The 21,892-nt window shown below is 50.3% G+C and overlaps 1 protein-coding gene across 4 annotated transcripts in view; it reads left to right on the top strand.

Annotated features, from left to right (window-relative positions):
* The window catches only part of TRIM62 (tripartite motif containing 62), a 29,168-nt gene extending 8,097 nt beyond the window's left edge, over positions 1-21,071 (top strand). For 2 of the 4 annotated variants that reach the window (XM_039837003.1, XM_039837004.1), the window contains 4 exons: positions 4,991-5,086; positions 9,551-9,807; positions 10,547-10,746; positions 18,717-21,071. In XM_039837003.1, the coding sequence (XP_039692937.1) occupies positions 4,991-5,086; positions 9,551-9,807; positions 10,547-10,746; positions 18,717-19,267 (1,104 nt within the window). In that variant the 3' untranslated portion in view covers positions 19,268-21,071. The remainder of the gene's footprint in view (positions 1-4,990; positions 5,087-9,550; positions 9,808-10,546; positions 10,747-18,716) is intronic. The other 2 variants (XM_039837005.1, XM_039837006.1) reach the window with 2 other exon arrangements.
* The last annotated feature ends 821 nt before the right edge of the window (positions 21,072-21,892 follow it).

Here is a 21,892-nt window from a genome sequence, read left to right as displayed (position 1 = left end):
CCCTGCCCCAGCTCCAATGGGGCCCTGAAGAGTCAGCTCCCCCAGGCTGACTTTCAAGGCCTCTTCTATCCCCTACCCTCACCCCAGCTAGCCCCATGGCCTTTCCAGCTTGTGACTCCACCCCCATGCCACATACCTGGTTCTGGCCTTCCTCAACTACCCACTACTTCCTGCACACACCAGGCGTGCCCCTGCCCATCCATCTTCCCTGATCCTTCCAACAAAAATAAACTCTTTCCTGGAAGCTCTTCAGGTCTGAGTTGCTATTTCACGTATAATTGTAATTATTATGACAACGATGACAACAGCTAAGAGTGATATCTTGGGCATCGTGTCAGATAGGGAATAAAGTCCTCTAACCCTTACACCCAGAGCCAGCACTGTATTAGCCGCACTTTACTGGCAGAGGGAGGTATCACAAACACTGTGGCTGGATTGGTTCCTAGGCAGTCCCTCCGCGTTTATCCTGTTCTCCCTTGTAGTCTACCTATTTACATTTCTGCCTCCCCAACTAACTGCAGAGTCCTCAAAGGCAAGAACTGTGTCTATATCCCCCGATGTGTCTGGCCATGGGTGACCAGATGCGATGGTTGTATTGAATTGAGCAGGAGACAGAGTGGCCTAGGAGATTTTGGAGTCACTTAGAGCCCCTGATGAGTTCTGTGGCCTTAGGCGAGCTGCCTGGCCTCTCTGAGCCTCCATTTCCCCCTCTATGAGGTGGAAGCAATAAGACACTAACCTCGTGAGTTTGTTGTGGGAATCAGGTGACATGACCCTTGTGAAATTCAAACCCCCAAGTCACACGCCACCTCCAGCCCTTCTGGTTCTGAGCTCTGGTATCGCCAGTGTCCTCCCTCACAGTTAGCTCTGTCACTTAGGAGTTTATCAGTAGCTTCCTGTTTCCTCCTATCTGACCTCTGCTGGGAGTAAATTATCCGGTTGGTTCTCCTCTGTCAATCTGTATAGCTGTGGGCCAGTCAGTCCCTTTACTTGGACCTCAGTTTCCTGTTCTAGAAATCCAGAGGATTGGACCAGGTAGTCCCTGGGGCCCCTTCCTTCTCTGACAGCCTGAGAGGCCTGGACACAGTGATGGTTGAGGATTTGGAAAAGTGACTGAGAAACCTAACTTGGGACATGATGACCTCTCTATCTCTTGAGCACTCAGTGTATGCCAAGCTCTGCCCTATGAAACTCAACACTTCACTATTATCTCATTTCACCCTCCCAGCCCCAGAAGGTATTATTATCCCCGTTTTGCAGATGAGGGACTGGGGCACAGAGAAGTTAAGGTACATGCTCAAGGTCACACAGCTAGTGTGTGTGGCAGAGCCAGCCTCCTAACTCAGGCATGAAAGGAGACACAGGGGCCCGGGGTGGGAGGCAGAGCTCAGGCTGCCTCCTAGTCCTGCCCTGTGGGTCCAGGGTTTGGATGTTCCTTTAGGCTCTGTAGCCCTTCTGGGGAGAGCTGGCTGCTTGGGGCCCTCTCTCCCCTCCCGCCCTCTCAGAGGTGAGCTCTGACCCAGCCCAGCCTCTTCCCTGGCCAGATTTGTTCTGCAAACTCTTATCCAAGTCACTGTGCCTGGCCCTATCCTAGGTACTGAGAATGTGAAACTATATCAGGCACAGTCTCTACTTTCAAGAGCCCACGGTCTCATGGGGGAGACTGACAGGTATCTTTGTAATTAACATGCAGTGTATACTATAGTGGTGCAAGTGAAGGGCACTGTACGTGGAGGAGTATCTGAGGACAGTTTGGAGAATTTGATATAGAGATTCTCAGTGGAGGTGATATTTGATCTGGAGCGAATGAGTCTAACACATGGAGCGAAACTTGGGCGAGCATTCCAGACAGGGAATAGCAGGTGCAAAGCCTGGAGGACAGCACTACAAGTCACTTAGTGCATCTAGAGCAGCACTCTGGAATAATGGAAGTGTTGTACAACTGTACTGTCTGGTATCGTACCTGTTAGTCACTTGTGACTATCCAGCATTTGAAATAAGTAAGCAGTGTAACTGAGGAACAGAATTTTCAATTTTATTTCATTTTCATTTTATTTTAAGTAGCCACATGTGGCTAATGGCTACTGTATTGGACAGTGCAGTTCTTGACCAAGAAATAAGGCTGGAGAAGAAATTTGGGTGAAGAGCCTTAAATGCCATGCTCAGGTTTTGTGCCCTTCTTCCCAGACGATGTGGAAATCTTGCAGAAGACGTTGGGAGAGAAGTGTGGACGCATCCGTCCTTTAGAACGATCACTCTAGCTGCTGTGTGGGGCACTTGGAGAGGGCGGGCGTAGGGAGGAGCCTGGGGCCACAGTCCAGAAGAGAAATAATAAAAACGAAACCAGGGCCAGGAGGAGGGGTGCAGAGAGGAGAGAACAAGTTCCAGGGCAAACCTGAAGACTAATTAGATGGGTGGGTGGACGGTGTCAAGGGTGACTCCTAGATTTTTGGCTTCCCTGACAGTGGGGGGCGGGGTGCCCTTCACTGAGATGGAGAACATGAGAAGGGGAGCAGATTGGGGTCCCCTAACACTTCCAGCATTCACCGTGATGTTGATGTCTGTGTCCCCGTCACCCCCTCACCCTCACCCCGGCTCATCCTTCCTGAGGCATCATGGGTTGGAACTTGTCCCTCATCCCTCTCCCTGTTGCTGACGCAGTACCAAGTGGGGCCCAAGGAGGCCTCGGCACACGTTTGTGGAGTGGATGAATGAGTGTTCCCTGGCTCCCAAGGTCTAAGAGGAAGGCACAGGCCTGCTGTCCTTTTTACTCAGCCCTGAAAGCAGGAAGGAATTTGTCCAAGTTCCTCAGATGCCCTGAGCAATGTACAGAATGCACCTCCCAGGCAGTTTTCTCTGAGGCTCTGAAGAGCTGCCTGGGTGGCTGGGTCTTTTGTGGACCCATGAGGACCACCAAGGGGGAAGATTGTAGCACTTGGCCCATGTCCTCAAACATCTGCATCTCAGCCAGACTGTGGCCTAAGCTGGACAGACCCAAAGCCGCCGGGGAGGGCCTGAGGAGCAGTCACTCTGCACTCTTAGGTAAATGAGATCCATCTGCTCCATTGACTCAGGTGCACAGGACTCCATCAGGAATGACTTTCAGCTGTTAGTAATAGAGACCTGACTAAAGGAGCTGAAATCAGATGAGAGTGTATCTCTCTTCCATGTAAAACAAGTCAGTAGGGAAGGACCCCAGACAGTGGTGCACTGGAGCCAGCTTGCACCGGTTCCTGAGAGCTGATTGTGCAAACTTCTTTCCAGCTCTCTGTCCAGTAACCTCACGTTGATAGCTTGAAACTGGCTTTGGCAGAAGCACTTACAGAAACCTGCAAACATTGTAAATCAGGTTTTTTTTTTCTTTCCAGAGGGCAAGCTTCCTAGCATATCACTGAGTTTCGTGTGGTATAGCCACCCTGCAGTCATCAGAAACCTAGGCTCCTTCTATTTCTCTGGTTTTGGCATGTGACTTCCATTTTTATAGTTGCCTTATGGCCTGAGAAGACTCATGGGCTAGTATGGGGATGGAGGAAGGACAGACAGGACAACAACTAGCTATAATTCAATGGACTAAATGCTCAGTCCAGCAGACAGCTGGACCCTGTACTGTAGAGCACCACTTCCACACCACATTCATTCATTTAACAAATAACTATTGAGGCCCTACTGTGCACTAGGCACTATTGTAAGCACTGGAGATAGAAGAGTGAACAAGCCAGACAACATTCCTGCCCTCATGACACTCGTTCTAGTATAGGAGGTGAGCAATGAACACACTGATCACCCTGGATAGTAGATGATACTATGAAGACCATGAAACAGAATGTGGGGGCAGAGGGTGCAAGAGGATGGTCAGGCAAGACCTCTGAGTTGATAAATTAATGATACAAAGGAATCACTGGGAGAGAATCTGAGAGTGGAGTGCACCACCACAGGAAGTAGCAAGTGCAATGTCATAAGGCTGAAACAAGCTCAGAGTGATGGAGGAACAGGAAAAAGGCCACTTTGGCTGGTTGGGAGCGAGTGGGGAAGGATGATGGAGACAGCAGTGGAACCAGCATGTAAGGAATGAGGCACTTGCTTCAGGTGCAAGATTGAAGTGAAAGTCCCAAAACTCAGTAATCAGGATGGATAATATTTAATGCAATTTTTAAAAAATCAAAATGCACAAAAACCTATGATGATCAAAATATCAATTTTTAAATAAAAACAAGGTCACTAGCAGTGCTGTGCTGAGTCATGTTGGAACCTGAGGCAAAGGAAAAATCAGTAATACTGATCCTGCCCTTATTTAAAATTTCGATGTGTTGTCTATAGCAGAATTTTGTTGCTGTTCATCATTCGCCTCATCGCTGTGGAAAACGTGTCACTTGGTGTCAAGATCATGATCTCCAAAACCAGACTGCCCAAGTTACAATTCTGGCTTTACACTTACATGCTTAGCTGTGGCCAGTTTCTTGGACTCTCTGTACCAGTTTCTCCATCCGTACAAAGGCAATAACCCTGCCTACCTCAAGGTTATTGAGAGGATTAAATGACCCAGCGAAAGGCTGAGAACAGTACTCAGCCCCCTGAAAGGGCCAGGAGAATGTTGGCAGTTAATCTTAGGGATAACGGCGGTACAGCCTTGGTTCCCATTAGAGGATTCTAAGCAAGCGGTCCTAGCCATCAGATCAGGGTGGGGCGGAATATATGTGAAGGTGGATTGGAGACAGGGAAACCAGATGCTCCTAGGATACCAGAGAGGAGGCTATTGCAAAATTCCAGCTGAAAGACAGAAAGATGAGAATAGACTCTAGTGGTGCTTAGGAACAGACTACAGGACTTGGTGGTTGTTGAACGGTGATGGAAGGAGGTGCTGGGGGGGGGGAGTGGGAGTGGACAAGGCCGGGATAACTCCCAAAGCCTGCAGCGGTCCAGCTTGGGCTCTGCATCACCACGAAGTGCCTGGTCTGGCCCGCGACCCCATCCCGGGCTTGTGTTGTTCCAGAGGGAGCTAAAGGAGCAGCTTCAGGCCCTTCAGGACAGCGAGCGGGAGCACACAGAGGCTCTGCAGCTGCTCAAGCGACAGCTGGCGGAGACCAAGGTGAGCCTGGCAAGCAGTCACGAGGATGGTAGGGGGAGTGGAGGTGGGCCAGCCGGCTGGGTGGGGCAGAGACAGGGAAGGAGTGGAAGGCTGGGGACTCGGGCCTGGTGTGGGGGCAGGGTTTCAAGAGGCCAAACTCCTCAAGAAAGGGGCGGGGCTTCAGCAAAGGTCAATGGAGAGGGACACACTCCCAGGTGACTGAGAGCAAGGATTTGGGCTGGTACCTGGGTTTAAGGCTGGGGCCCTTTCTCCTTTCCTGCCCTTACAGGGGTCTTTTCCCCTCTCCAGTTAGTAAACACACCCATTCCGCAAGGAGCCAAACCTGAACACGTTCCGTTGAAGCTCTCCTGATGATTCCAGCCCTGGTATCATGGCCCCTCTTAAGCTCAGGCATGGGAAATAGGGCCAAATCCTGCAGTCTCTGGCTACAATGGTTTAAAAAGAAAAGCCTTTTTCCTTGACCTGAGAGGAAGACCGTGGGTTCTGATACAGCCACTAACTCAGTGTATGACTTTGAGTAAACTGCATATTTTAGGGTATCCCAATGTCCTGTATATACAGTGGGGATCTGCCAGGCTCCTTCCAGCCCTAAAGTTCTGGATCCTAGCACATTTTTAGGGAGCTCTCTCTAAGTTCCCTCTACAGATATCTCATTAACTGGGCAAGGGTCCATTGATTTCTGCCCCCTCTTTCTGGGACCAAGAACTGGGGACCCAGGCCTACCAGCTAAGCTCTCAGGTGATTTCAGTCTGGTTCCGCTGCCAGCAGCAGCTGAAGCAGAGCCTTAAGAATGCCCTGGGTCTCCAGAGGTCACCCTGGGGCCCAGAGAGGCCATTGGAGATCCAGATTTGTGTCCCAGCTAAGCCATCAACCCGCTGTGGGGTCTCAGGTAGGTCATGACAAACATTTCTTCAGAGAACATTCCAGAGGGCCTCTGGGCAGGACCCTCCACAGGCAACTGATGAGAAATAGTCATAGGACTCTGGTGTATTTGCTTCTCGCAGCCTCAGTGTCCCCTCCCCATCTGCCTGGTGATTCTGTACCTCTCAAGTGAAGAGAAGAAAATGGAAGCCTCTCTCTGGATGAGAGGGGAATATTATAGTCTATTTCTTTTCTCTACTTCCCCCCACCCCATTGTTTTTCTCCACTGACCTCTTCCTCCCCTGCTTTCCTGTCCATCTGTCTACCTCAGGGGGGTCCTGTGGGGCCACCTTCCCCTCTAGTTCCCCCAGCCCTGCTTCCTGTCTGGACTGGGCTGTTTATACAAGAAATGCCTATGGATGCTTTGGAGGTCATATTTCACCTGGTGCCTGACTTGGCTTTCCTGTGGCGCCTGCCCCTCCGATGGCCCAGCCTGAGGGCTTGTCTAATCTCCCTCCCCTGGACCAATGTTTTCCTTGGTTGGCCCTGACTGAGTGATGCATTCTTGGCAGGGTGTTTTTCTGAAATGGCCCCCGCTCCTCCAAGCCCGTGTGTTCCCAGGAATGTGGGGGGCTGGAGTGCGGGCTGCTTTCCCAGCGATGGTACCAGTGGGACTGGTGGTGAGGCGGGGGTGACTCTGCTGTAGAAAAAGCCAGAGTCACCGGGACACACCTTTCTCTGCTAGAATTTGTGTTTCCCATTCATTGTCTCACTGAACCCCATAGAATGTCACCTCTGTGACAGCAGGATGCCCCAGAACCTAGCATAGTGCCTCTCATACAGTAAATAGAGGGGAAAAATACCTTTTGAGGTAGGAACTGTTATCTCCATTTTATCAGCAAAGAAACCGAGGTGCAGAGAGATTGAAAGACTGGCCTGAGGCCCCAGAGCTAGTAAGTGGCCAATTGGGAGCTTACTGTCCAGTTCTGTCAGAGCCTAGTTCATGTGCCAGCATCTTGCTGGGATGTCCTCAGCAAGGACATCTGGCTTCGTGGTCAGCAAACCTGGCAGGTCAGGAAACATGCCTGCGTCTCCTGGGGTGGTTGTCACTCAGATGTTCTGCTTCTGAGCTGCCTTCTCCCTGCCTCTCCCACTTTCCCTACCCTTCCTCTCTTGTCCTGTGGACACTGGGCTGCCACTGTAGAAAAAAAGATAGAGTCTGCACCTACCTTTGCAGAGCAGTCTTGGGCAAGACCCTTCCCACCACCTCTCAGGCAGGTCCTGACTACCAGCTGGGCCCTGGGATGGGCATAGGGGTTGGGGGAGAGCAGGGCTGAGGGAGATGTCATTCCCACCCATTAGAGGTTGATCCACTATCTGGAGAGCCACAAAAATATGGGACTGTGTATTAAGAAGTATTTACAAAATGCTCTGGGAACATTTAACTATTTTAACTGCCTGAAAAAGTTAGGGAAGGTGTCACAAAGGACATAGCTTTTGACCTGGGTCTTTCGGGATGAGTAGGAGTTTGCCAGTTGAATAAACAGTTTGTCGAGGGGAAGGTGTCCATTCTGAGCAGGTGGAATTACAATGCAATGGCACTAGTGAGGTAAGCTGGGATCAACTGAGGACTTTGAATGCCAGACTAAGGAATTTAGCATTTTACTAGTTATCAAGGAGCTGAGAAAGGTTCTTCAATGCAGATTTGGCTGTGACTCAGTTAGCGCTTTAGAAGAATCTCTCTGGTAGTGGGTTTGTGAGCCAAGACACAGAGGTGACTTGTGGACCAAGTGAGTTGGAGGGCCTGTGGGATCCCAGAGGTATGTGTGGAGGAGGCAGATAGAAAAATAAATATGGCTCTCAGGAGCCATGCACTGCCATTGATTAGGACTTGTGAGCCATCCTTAAAGCAGGGGGAGCTGAAGACGAGGGAGGGCGTGCAGGCTGAGAATGGGAGGAGTTGGCTGGGCAAGCCCTGAGGAACATGGGTGGCAGAGAGGAAGCAGTTGAGATGGGAAACAATTAGTAAATGGTGGCCAGTTGACCAACACTGCTGCAGAGTGGTCGAGGAGGGACTAGAAGGCATGACTGTGGGATTTAGGGGTCTTTGGAGGGCAGCGACAGATGGTGCAGGGAGGACAGGCCCCAACTTCTCCATGTTCGACCTGCCTCTGCAGAAGCCTCAGCCCTCCCTGGGTGAGGGGCTCAGGGAGGCCACAGGCAGCCTGGCTGTTCATCCCCAGCCTCTCTTCCACCCCTTTGTCTGCCTGGCGCTCTGGGTGGGCATGCGCAGGGAGGCTGGCCCACTGCCAGCACTTCTTCCTGCAGGCCGGCAGGCAGCCGAGACAGGGAGGGAACTGGCCCTAATTGAGCCTTTGTTGAGCCTCCCACAGAGCCCTGGGCACTGTGCACAGCGGGGTCCCTGACTCTGTGAACTCCCAGCCAGAATTCCACAAAGTAAAATTGCAGAGGCAGGCCCCACACGCTGCTGCAGCCTGGCTGCACTTTTGTGCCCTGTGTCATCCTGACTCGTGCTGTTCCCTCTTCCTTTTCCCCTCACCCCCAGTTGACATCCTGCTCATCCTTCAGGTTGCAGCTCAGAAGCCATCTCTCAGTGAAGACTTCTAGAATGTGACTGTTAGAACTAATCGATGCCTTTTTAACAACGAGGCTTTTTCTCTACATCTCAAACAATGCCATGCATTTTGTGAACATCCTGTCATTTAATCTTCACCATAACCCTGCAATGCAGTTGTATTAACCTTTTCACAGATTAGAAAACTAAGTTTCATAGATAATAGGCATTAAGGTTGCCACAGTTAAAGAGCCAGAGCTAGGATCCTTACCCAGGCTGTTGGACACCTAAGCATGTGCCCCTCACCATTCAACCCGCTCCTGGGTCTGGCATGCCCATGGGGGCAGAGAGAGCCATGAAAGTCCATGCTTGTCTCCTTTGGTAATGGCCTTAACCTCCAGCCCTTGTTCTTTGACCAGAGGGTCTCAGGGGTGGTGAGACAGGTGAATGACCACCAAGGTTTACCCAACACATTGCAGTTTACAAAATTCTCTGATGTTTGTCATCTCCTTGTCATCTTTGCTTGGGCTCATGAGTGATTTTTTAAAAAATAAAGACTTCACTGTATCCCAGATTAAACTCAACATCTTCTCCCTGCCTCCCCACTCCCCTGAACTTCCCTCTCACCCCATCCCTCAGCTCCCCATCCCTCTCACTTCCAAGCCAAAAATCTGGGCATCATCTTCACACCCTTCTCACCTGCAGCCAGCCAGTCAGTCACTGGGACCAAAGATGTCTTTGACACCCTAACAACTTTCAAGCCATGTCCCTTTGCTGATCCTCTAGTTTAAGACTGCTTGTCTCACCTGGACCATCTCATTCCTAACGGGGCACCTAGAATCATTTGCGGTTCCTGGCCGTGCGGGTCCTTCCGTACCACCATGCTTTTGCATGTGCCATTCCCCCGACCCAGCGTGCCCTTTCCCACCCTTTCCTCTCTACATGCCAAGGCTCTCGGTTTCCTCCTCTCACCCAGGGATCACCCCATCTGCTCCCTCTGACATAACCCCTGATGACTGTCCCCACAGTCTTCCACCAAAAGCCTACGGACCACCATCGGCGAGGCCTTCGAGCGGCTGCACAGGCTGCTACGTGAGCGGCAGAAGGCCATGCTGGAGGAGCTGGAGGCGGACACTGCGCGCACACTGACCGACATCGAGCAGAAAGTCCAGCGCTACAGCCAGCAGCTACGCAAGGTGCAGGAGGGGGCCCAGATCCTTCAGGAGCGGCTGGCCGAAACTGACCGACACACCTTCCTGGCCGGGGTGGCCTCACTGTCCGAGCGGTAAGTGCCTGCCTGCTGGGGGCCTTCCCCAGATGGGCACCCCTCACCCCAGCACATGCAGGGTGGTGGGAATGGAGGCAGACGAGGTGGTTAGCAGAGTTCATTCATTCAAAACTTCATCAAACGTACAGGACATCTGCTGTGTTCCAGAGCCTGGGCTGAAGGCTTTATGTAATTATATACATGTAATATAGTATATATTACATTATTATGTTATGTTATGTATATTATTTTATAAACTTATATGTTATATAACATGGATATTATATATAAGTAGTAATATTTATATTATTATAGCCCTACAATCCCCTCGAAGGTAGTTCCCACCATCATCCCCATTTCACACATGTAGAAAGAAGCATAGAGAAGGTAGATCAGTTGGCCAAGGCCCCTCATCAGTATGTGGGGAGCCAGGATTCAAGGATTCAAGGATTCAAAGCCCAGGTCTTTCTGGTCCCATAGCCACCTTTAATAATAATAACACTTAATTATTGGTTTGTTAATGATCAAAACTGATAGCTAACATCATATAGTTGATGTTGATCATGAGCCAAACACTGTGCATTTTGTATGTGTTATACCATGCAATCCTCACAATCTAGAAGGCAAGTACTATCATGGTACCCATTTTAAAAATGAGAAAACTGAGGCTAATAGCTAGTGAGATAGGAAGTGATACAAGCAGTCACTTGAATCTGGGTCCTGCAGACTTCATGCACCTGACCTTGCCCTATGTCAGCTACCCCGAAGGTGGCTGTAGGGCCTCAGCGTTGGGACAGGAATCCAGCTCCGAAAGCAGCCTGCTCTCCTGCTCTTCTTCCAGGCTCAAAGGGAAAATCCATGAGACTAATCTGACATATGAAGACTTCCCAACCTCCAAGTACACAGGCCCCCTGCAGTACACCATCTGGAAGTCCCTGTTCCAGGACATCCACCCAGGTAAGATCCTGCCTGCTACTTGCCAAGAGGGCCCAGGAAGAGGCAAGGATTATTATGGGCTGAAGCTAGATGGGATAAATCCCGGCCCAGCCCCCTACTCTCACAGCATCGGAGTAGGGCAGAGGTATGAGAAGAGTGCCTTGCTGAACACCTGCTGTGTTCCAGGGCCTGTGCTGGGCACCTGAACAACCGGTCAGCTCACTGACTCCTCACACAACCCCAGGAGGTAGTTGTATCAGTATACCCATTCTCCAGATGACCGAGGCCCTAGGAAGTTCATTCATTCATTTTATAATTCTAATATATGTATATATCTCACAGCAGGCACTATCCTAGGTGTTAGAGACAGAAAAGAGAGCAAAACAGGCAAAAATCCCTGCCCTCGTGGATCTTACATCCTAGGGTATGAGAGAGAGAAAAAAACAAAAGTAAATAAGTAAAACATACAGTTTATTAGATAATGATAAGGATAAGGAAGGAGACTCGGGGATGCTGAGGTAGGTTAAAGATTTTAGATAGGGGATCCAGCTAGAGGACCTCACGGAGAAGGAGGCATGAGAGAAAAGACTTGAAGGAAGAAGGAGAGTGAGCCATGTAAGCATCTGAAAGAAGAGTGTTCCTGGCAGTAGGAATAGCAAATGCAAAGGCCCTAAGGAGGAGCAAGCTCGCCATGTTCAAGGAACAGTAAGGGAGCCAGTGCGAGTGGAGTGGAGTGGAGTGAGAGGGAAAGTCGAGGTGCGGGGGTCAGGGAGGGAGCAGTGGCCAGACCGCGAGGGCCTGTGAGCCAGGGTAAGAACTTTAAATTTTATGTTGAGTTAGATGGGAGCCATTGGAGGGTTTGGGGTGGTGAAGCGACATGAGCGGGCTTGAGTTTTTAAAGGATCCCTTCGGCTGCTGGATTGACTAAAGACAAGAGGGTGAATGGTGGAGGCTGGGAAACTGGTTAGGAGGCTGCTATGGTAATCCAGGTGAGATGATGCGGCTTGGAACAGGGTCGTGGCAGTGGAGGTGGTGGAGAGTGATAGGATTTAGGATATATTTTGAAGAGAGCCAATAGGATTTGCTAATAGATTGGATTTCAAGTGTGAGAGGAAGAAGGCAAGGAAGACTACATGATTTTGGCAAGGCGGTTGGCAGGACGGAGTTGTGAGCCTGTGAGGTTTGCAATGGTGATTGGATGTCTCGCTGCTGATGTGGAGAAGGCAGTTGGAATGATAAGTCTGCAGTACCGAAGAAAGGTCAGGGCTCGTGTTACCAGTACATGGACAGTACTGAATTAGCCTGGAGGAGATCACCTAGGAAGTGAGGGTAGATGGAAGAGAGAGAGGCCCACTCTGACATTTGGGGTCCTGGGGCACTCCTAGAAGTCAGGGACAAGAGGGGGACCCAGCCAAGGAGACCAAGAAGGAGTAGCCAGAGAAGTAGGAGGGAAACCTAGGATGTCATGGAGGCCAAGTGGAGAAAATGGTTTCAGGAGGAGAGAGTGGCTAGTGGTGGCAAAGGCTGTTACACCAAGTGTGAGAGAACCCGGAACCGACTGTTCTCCAGTTCTAGCAACATGGAGGTCTTTGGTCACTCTACCAAGAGCTATTTTGGTGGAGCAATAGGGGCAAAAACCTTATTGGAGGGCATTGAAGGGAGAATGGGAGGAAGGAAGTAGAGACAGTGCTTTCAAGAACTTTTATTTAAGGGAAGGAGAGAGAATGTGGCAGCGGCTGTTTGTTTAAGACAAGAAATAACAGCATATTTGTGGGGTGATGGGAAATATCTAGGAGAATTGAGGCTGAAGGCGAGAGAGTTGGTGGAGTGACAGCCAAGGAGCGGGATCTGCTGCTGCCTCTGCGGGAAGCCCCAAGAAGGTAGAATAATGGGCACTGAGCAGAGGGGTAGTGGTGAGGGAATTCTCTGTTGATGGCTTCACCTTTCCAAGAAAGGTAGGAAGCAAGGTCATCAGTAGAGGAGGGTGGGCGAGAGGAGGTAATGGGAGGTTTGCTTAGAGAGAAGGTCTGAACAGTTTCTAGTAGAGTAAGTAGACCCTGGGACTAGGAGATCAGTGCCTTCCCAAAATCACACAACCCGCAAGGGTTCCAGCGTATTGACATCATGAAAACTTGTGTGTCCCTGAGTCAGGCATGATGTCCTTTAGAGTCGAGAAAAGGATAGAGAGGGGAATATTCCCTAAGAGGCAGGCACTATTATTACCCTCATTTTTTCAAATGAGGAAATTGAGGCACAGAGCTGTTAGGGACTTGTCTATGTTCATATCCTATAAATGGTACAGCCAGGATTTAAACCCAGATCTGTCCGATCAGAGCCTGTGCCCATACCCACTAAGCTAACCAGCCATCTCTGACCTCATACCAACCCAGGAAGTCTGCTGGGGAGACGGAGGCTCAGAGAAGTTCACTGATTTCCCGAGGTCACACAGCAGTCAGAGCTCTTCCCACCTGTCCAGATTCATTCTTTCAATCTGCAAACATTAAAAGTCTCTCGAGGCACTTTTATAGGTCAGAGGAGATGGACAAATAGATGCTGACAGTCCAGTGGGACAAGGGCTATGATGAGGGACTTATGCAGTGCTGAGGGAGCCCAGGGGAGCAACAGGAAATTCTGGATGGGGTAGAGGAGGAGCCAGGGTGTATTGAACATCACTGAACAGATGATGTTTGACCTGGATGCTGAAAGCTGAGGGCTTTGTCCCTCAGGGAAGAGTGGAGCCTGGAGGTGCCTCAGCCTGACAGTCAAGGCTCTACAAGATCTGGGCCCTGCCATTCTCTCATTCTCCCCTCCGTATCATGCTCAGCCTCACCGAACCATCTTCAGGTCTTAAATGAACCATATTCTCCCTCCTCCACACTTTTACACACACTGTTCCCTTTTCCTGGAACCCTCTATACAAACCTCAATCTTTGATGGCTAACTCCTACTCTCTTTCACATCTTAGTTTATAAACATCTCCTCTGGAAAGCCTTCCTGGATTCCTCCAGGTAGCCCTGGGCTTTCCTGGTCTCACTGTTTTTCCTGATCTGTGTGGCTGTCTCTCTCAAAAGACTGTGAGCTCTGAGGGGTCAGGAGCTAGATCTGATTCATCACTATGTATCCAGCAGCCGGCATAGTAAATGTCTGTTGATAAATGAGTAAAGAAATGAATGAATCCTAGTCTCGCTTCTGCTATTTGAATAGTGCCTGGCATAAAGTGGGTGCTTAATAAATATTTGTTGATGGAAGGAACTTGCTACACATCCTTGGACAAGCTTCTTCCTCCTTTGAGACTCAGTTTCCTTCTCTGTATAATGGGGATGCTAGTGTTCCATTCTCGACTCCCTCACAGGTGATCACATGGATGTGGGAACTTGCTGCTTGACCCAGAGCAGGGTTTCTCAACCTCAGCACTATTGACATTTGGGGCTGGATGATTCCTTGTCATAGGGGATTGTCCTGTGCATGGTAGGAGGTTTAGCAGCATCCCTGGTCTCTACTTAACTAGATGCCACACCATCCCCCACTCCCCCCCCCCCCCGCCATTCTGACAAATGCCCCCTGTGAGGCGCATCACCCCAGTGGAGAACCACTGCCCCAGAGAAAGCTGCCTGTGGGAGAGGGGCTGAAGGAGCAGTAGTGTGTGCCCTGAACATCCTGCCAAGGACAGAGGCCCCTGGGGAGTTCATAGAACAGTGACCTGATTAGCCAGGCCCCTTTCTTTGTCTGTAGGGCCTGTGAAATCACTCTGGCTCCTCTGCCAGCACCAAAGCCCTTTATGTCCGGATGGGAGGGACAAGAGTCCCCAGGGACCAAGCCCATGGATTCTAGCAGCTTCCTGCCTATCCCTTTCCAGCTCAGGCTTCCTATTGGGTCACCTGAGAACTCCATCTAGCATTTATAACAACTCTGCTCTGAAACCTTCACTCTCCATTACTACCCACCCTGCTTCCCCAACCCACCCCCGTCCCACCCCTCAGTGGACATTGGATTGCCCCAGCTCCCAGGCACAAACTTCCTCCCTAGCCAGGCCAGATGGCCACTGTCCCAAGGAAACCATGCGTTGCTCCCTTTGCTCACATTGCCTCCATCTCCTGGGCTGGTTTCTCATTCCCCTGCTTATCTGACTTCAGTCATTTTGGGTTCCAGCATGTTCAATGCCTACCTAGCTGTGAGACCAGGGCAAATTGCTGCCCTCTCTGAGCCCATTTCTTTATCTGCAAAACAAGGATTAGGAAGGTGTAATTTATCTCCCAGGGTAGGTATGAAAATTAAAATCATTTATTTGTGGTAATAATCCTAGAACTTAGTAAGTACTTAATACACATGTTTGTTGTTATTGTGACTATCCGATGGTCTTGCTGAACTGGCCTTCTGGGGCCACATAAAGGAAAGAACATGTGTGAAAAGACCTTAGCTCCAGTTCCAACTCTACTTCTAGCCCAGGTGGCAACTTGAGCCAGTCATTTAATTCAGAGTCTCCTAGGAGGCTCAGTTTCCTCTTCTGAAAAATGGGTACAGTAAGTAATGCTCCTAGGGCTGCTGTGGTATTCCTATCTGCTAGTGTTCAAATGCCAGCACCGTGCTGGCATTTGAGTAGGTGGGACACTTGAGGGACCAGATTTTTTTAAGGCTGGGCCAGAGGAAAGAGCCGATGGTATCTCCTGTCCTGTCAAACTTCTCCTGGCTCGAAGCCACTTGCCAAGTGATGGTGCTGGACTGTGCCATTTCTCTGCTTCTCGGCCTACTGTAGCGTGTGGTTGATGATGATCCAGACATTTCCTGGGGCCTCTGCAGCCCATGCTTCTTCTAGAATGCCTTTTGACTCTAAGGCCTCAGAGAGGCTTAAATGAATGAAGAACCCACCTGGAGACCAGATGGGCTGCCTGCTTTTTGTTTTTGTAAAACAGTGCCTTGGGACCTAGAAAAGAGCTCTGACCTGTAAAACAGTGAACCCCAGGGGACTGGATTTGTTTCGCTGGGTCTGTCACCACTCCTGATGATAAAGGATGGGTGGAGGAAAAAAAGTGTCACTACGCCCTCTTCTAGGTCTTTCTCTGATCTCAAGGCTATTTCTTATTTCTGCCAGCCCTAGCCTCCCGGAGGGCTGGAGGGAGGCCCAGAAGACAGGACCCTCTGAGATGAGGTGGGAGGCCCTGGATGGAGGCGGCCCTCAGCCTCTATGCGTTAGGCATGCCTACTGCCTAATAAGAACACAAGACCCCACCGCTAGCCCCACCTCCACTGCAAGCACTGCCCAATGAATAGCATACCCCCCCACACACACACACACCCGCTAGGCCCACCCAATGAGTCGCGGGCACTGCCTTCAGCCATTCCCTGGGCTTCTCTGCCTAGGACCTAGTGGTCAGTCTTGGATTTCCTCATTCACATAAGCTCACCCCTTTAGTCTCAATCTCAGAACCACTGAGAGCCCACTTGGCTGCCTCCTAGAAGCCCTCCACACTGGTCAGTGGCACTGGGAGTGGCCCCTGTTGCCCTACATAGGCCTAAGAGTCTGGGGCAGAGCCCTCCTGCCCGTGTGCTAACGCCCCCACCCTTGTGCTAGTGCCCCCACTTCTGCCCTGAGCCACAATTTCTGCCTGTTGCTGGTTCCCTCAAATCATCCTGGGCACCTTAGGTATAAGGCCCAGGTTCCTGCGGAGCACGCAGAACTACTGCCCACACCTGCCCCTCTGCTATAGACACCCTGGAATGACCCACATTACATGGCCAGTAGGATTGGCCTCATCTGTGTCTGATTAGATTCTTCTCTCCCTAGCTCCCCGCTACACACACACTTCCTATACCCGCCTCCACCTCTTACCTCCTGACCCCACTGTGGGAATTCCTGCATTCTATGTGGCAGGAGCCTTCTAGTTCTGACAGGCTGCACTGTGACCAGTCAGCAGAGTAACACTTTCATTCTCCAGTTCCTTCTCATGGCTCCCCCTCTTCAATGTCCCTGGATAGAGAATTATGTTTCCATTGACCTCTCTATTCACAGGGCTAATTGTTTCCATACAGCCCTCTGAGTTCTAAGAACAGGAAAGAAGAGTATAAAAGGCAAAACTAAATTTACTCCTGTCAGATCTCATGGAAGGAGCTTGATACGTCAACGGTCAGCTTTATTAGTGGATGTATGGACAAAAGCACAGTTCAGGGGCTAGCTGTCGCTCCGGTTCAGGACAGTTGCTATCAATGAGGCATTTTATTTCTGTGCATGTACACAGCCATCCAAGGCGACTGAAGTAGAGGATAATGCTCCGGCCAAGTGTAACCATACCCCAGGTCCACTGATAAGGAAAGCACCAGAGAGCCGAATGAACTGGTGATACGACTCCTTCTTTCCACCTTTCCTCCCCTCTGTCTTGTTCTAGTCTGTAAATGGTCATCCAGGCTAAAGAGGGCTGCTTCCACATTCCGCTTTCTTCTGGCTGGGCATCGGCTCCCTCAGGGAGGGAAGAGTAAACAGAGTTCCTGAGACTTTGAGAGCCAGACCTGCTAAGCCAGTGCGGCCAGCCTGTACTGCCTGCCCAAAGAGCAACACAAGCTGGGTCAGTTTAATTTGGTGAGCCTTTCCAGAAATCTTCCCCATGCACTGGGTACACAAGGGAGAGCTTATTTGGATAGTACACAGTCCTTGCCCTCCTGGGAAGATGTGGGCACAGAAGACTGTACCCCGCATTGGGAGAAGGTAGTAACAAAGTTAAAAGAATCTCAGAGGAAAGTGAGCCCACCTGCTGGGTAATCGGGAAGCCTCAACCTTGGAACTGAGCCTTGTGAGGGATGATTACAACAAACAGAGAGGTACTGGTACAGGAACAGTCTTGAGTGAAGGCCTTGGGCCTGAGTGGGGTGGAGGGATGAGTGAGAGGTAGGCTGAAAGGGGCTGGAACTGGATTGCACATGGCCTTGATTGCACTGGCTCTGCCAATGTTTGCTGGGTCACCTGAGACGACTCACGTCTCTTCTCTGTTTCCTCCATCAGCCAAATAGGAGAGTTGGCCTAGAATCAGTGGTTTTCAGCTTTTTTCGACTCATCATCTACTTCTCATAACAAATGATTTGTAATGTCTCAAAGACTGAATGACATTTTAACAATTTCAAGTATATACATACATATATACATACTCTGAGTATAGTATAATACATAGGAAAAGCAGGAGGAAATTATTTACAGTAAAATATTGTGCATGTTCACTCACACCCACACTGGAGAACACTAGAAGTAGTCAGGTAAAACACCATTCTTCCTCGAATGCGGCCCGAAAAAGGTAGGTTACATCAGTCAGGGGAATCGTTCTTAGCGATGTAGTTTCCAAAAACATTAACAATTTGCAGTGACGTTCCAAACAAAACAAATTCAGTCTTCCCCCAATTTACACAGTAGTAGCATTCCAAAATAGTCACTATATATTAAAACCGTACAAAAAGTATTTTGTGTTTATACATCAAATAGAGTTAAGTTGTATTTTTAGATCATTATAAAAAAGATTTCTCATGCACATGAATGTCTGGCGGAACATTTGAAAATGATTGGGGGACTGAATTTGATTCAGGGCATTTAGCATCCCTAGATCCCAACTAACGCTCACATGAACTTCCAAAAACCCCCCCAGGGGGATTATCCAGCCCCTGGATAATCTTTAAGTTCCCTCCCAGCTCTGAAATTCCCTAATTGTGGACCTCATTCTGGCTTATTCAACAAACTTTTGTGAAGTGCCCACCACATGCCTTGACCTGGCTATCCACAGGGAACAAGCAGCCACAGCTTCTGCTCTTCTGCAGCTAACTTTAAATCTGGAAGGACCTTAGCCATCACTGTTCCATTTTACAAAAAGGAAGCTGAGGCCCAGAGAGGGCAAGCTTGTTTTCAGCACCACGCAGCCTCTTGGGGACCAACCAGAACCTGACCCTAGGGAGGCACCTTAGAATGGGTCCATAGTCTTCTCTCCGCTCATTTTCTTGCCCTCCTCCATCCCCTGCAGTGCCAGCTGCCCTGACCCTGGATCCAGGCACTGCCCACCAGCGTCTGATCCTGTCAGATGACTGCACCATCGTGGCCTACGGCAACCTGCACCCACAGCCTCTGCAGGACTCACCAAAGCGCTTCGACGTGGAGGTGTCAGTGCTGGGCTCCGAGGCCTTCAGTGGTGGCGTTCACTACTGGGAAGTGGTGGTGGCAGAGAAGACCCAGTGGGTGATCGGTCTGGCACACGAGGCCGCGAGCCGCAAGGGCAGCATCCAGATCCAGCCCAGCCGCGGCTTCTACTGCATCGTAATGCACGACGGCAACCAGTACAGCGCCTGCACTGAGCCCTGGACGCGGCTCAACGTCCGCGATAAGCTTGACAAGGTGGGCGTCTTCCTGGACTACGACCAAGGCCTGCTCATTTTCTACAACGCTGACGACATGTCCTGGCTCTACACCTTTCGCGAGAAGTTCCCTGGCAAGCTCTGCTCCTACTTCAGCCCGGGGCAGAGCCACGCCAATGGCAAGAATGTGCAGCCGTTGCGGATCAACACCGTCCGCATCTAGCGTGGCCGAGGGAGACTGCAGGCACCTGTACCCTGGCCAACAGCAAGAGCCATGCCGGGGAGATGGGAGGCCTGGACTCTGGCCCAGCTTGGCTACCCTGAGATCTCAGGCCAGTTGTTTACCCTTCAACCTCCCTTTTCCTTGTCTGTAAAGTGGAGATTGTGCTCCATGATTCCTAAACTCTTCTAGCATTGATGTTCTGTAGCTCTGACCTTGATAGGGATGCAGCTTTGGTCCAAGGATGTAACATGGCTTCTCCTCAGGGCAGCCCCTGCCCAACCCTCATCCCCATCCTCCCAGGGTCAGGGGACTGTCTCCCTATGTATCCCTCCTGCCCACATGCCCTGACCTCAGGATGTGTTGTAGTGTTGTTGCCAGCAATCGGCAGGCCGAAAGACACACAAAACCCTCTTATGCTCCCAGGTCTAAGACTTGCCCATGACCAAACTAGTGATGGGCCATTTTATCTATGACCCCAGTCCACAGTGGACACAGGCAGTAGCTGGTCCTAGGGTGGCCTGAAAACCACCCTCTCCTTCCACCTCTGGACCAAGAGCTTCATGGTTCCTGTCTTTCCTACTCATCTGCAGGTAGAATTGATGCTTTGGCCTGTGGAAGGACCCCAGTAGTTGAGCCCAAATGTTAAAGTCACTGTGCCACCACCTTCCTGCCCACAAGTCTAAGGCAGGATGATGGCACACCCCAAGGCTGATGCAGAGCCCGTTAGCCTAAAACAGCCATAGGACAAGCATCACCAGATGACAGAGGTCCGCCGAAGCTTGCATAAGGGTCTAGCCACACCCTCCGTGACCAGGCTAGGGTGTGGGGGTGCTGTAGGGAGGCTGTTTTAGTCAGGACCTGAGTACTGGGATGGGCTGTTGGCTGAGACCTCTCATCAGTCCTGGCATCTATCTCCTTTAAGATCCTGTTGTAGAAAACAAGAGCTGCTTTAGCTAGTTTAATTAGACAGGATTTATGACCAGGTCCTTGATGGCTTTGCAAAATCATTGGAAGGGCTGGAGGAGCAGACTCTTTGATGAATTTCCGGGAACAACTCCCAGCTGCCAGATTCATCTTGTCTCTCCTGACCAAGAATGCTGCTCCCATGAGCAGGAAGCCACTGCATCAAGAAGCTGCTAACTGCAGAACTGTGCTCCCTCTGCTACTCTCCGTGCCAGAAAATGGATGTCTTGAGGTCTGCCCCTCTCCTATTCAATTTAGTTCCTAAATTCAGATCTCCATGAGGGACTCTTTTTGGAGAAACACAAATCAGTTCCAGAACCTTGGCTGCAAGGGAGTCTGGGAAATGTAGGTTTTTTTCTTCTCTCCAGCTTCAGCCATACAAAAAGGCTCACTAGAAGGAAGTTAGAATGGATGGTGAACAAGCTCATCCACGGTTTTTGCACTGGAGTCTACCTCCAGGCCTTGGCTTTGAAGCAGCAGAGGCTCCAGGTGTCCTGCTCTGTGGCTCTGCCCCTACCCAGGGACAGGAACCTGAGGGATGGGCCTGTAGGACTGAATCGAAATGTCTCTCCAGCATCGGCTTTTCTTTCAAGTCCTGGAGCCTCAATTCTGAACTTGGAGTCTCTGACCACACCCATCCCAAAAGAACCAGACTAGCTGAACTTGGAGGGCTCTCACCTCAACTACTGCCCACAGGAGCCTCCCTTAGGAAGGAGAAATCCTCAGTCTCACCCCACCCCTTCATCTACCAGAATCTGGGCCACCCCCAGTGGTATTTTTATTTTAAATGTTGCTCATTTTGTGAGTTATGATCAATTTGTATTAAAGTTACAGGATATCAGTGGTCAGTTCCATTCATTTTGACAAAGAGGCCCACCTGTTCTGTCTCAGGCAGTGTACATACATTAGGATGTCTAATCCACAAAGCATCTTATTGGGTAGATAGTATTATGCACATTTTACAGAAGTGGAAAAATGAGGTTCCGCAAGAGGACATGACCTGCCTGCAATCCCATGTCCCACAGTGGTAAGTGATGGAGCTGGGATTAGAACTGCTTTCTAAAGCCAGCATTCATAACACACCTGCTAGCCAGAGAAGACTGGCAGTCTGCCTGGAGGAGGGTTGGTGGTAGCCTTGGGAGCAGAGAGGAGCTCATGAGACAATGACAAAAACATGGTCTCTGGAATCCCACAGACCTGGGCTTGAATCCAAGCTCCATTACTGTGTCACTTTAGATACATGACTTAACCTCTCTGGGTCCCAGTTTTTTCGCATGGAAGATTGGGATAATAACCCAATCTTAACATGATTGATTAGTAAACTGCAAAGTGTGATGCACTTAGGGAACCTCTGCCTCTGATTCCAGCTGCCTCCCAGAGCCAATGCCTGGAACTGTGAGTTTTCTGAACCTCTGAGCAGACTCTGACACTAAGGAGTCTTTTCCTCCTTGTGTCTTATGTGGGGTGTGGGACCACCTAGGCCAGGAAGGTCTCCAGGTCTGCTGTGCAGAAGCAGATTCATTCTACCTCTGACTGAAGTGGAAGCAGCCAGGCCAGGAGTCAGGCAGAACCCAGCATGTGGACACACAGGCTGCGCACATGGTAAGTGGAAAGGCTGCTGGGGCCCCCTGCAGTTGTTTAGTGCAGCAGCTGAGGAAACAG

The sequence above is a fragment of the Pteropus medius genome, unplaced genomic scaffold, assembly GCF_902729225.1.
Source record: "Pteropus medius unplaced genomic scaffold, Ma_sr-lr_union100, whole genome shotgun sequence".
NCBI lineage: Eukaryota > Metazoa > Chordata > Mammalia > Chiroptera > Pteropodidae > Pteropus > Pteropus medius.
This window is presented reverse-complemented; position numbering and strand designations above follow the sequence as displayed.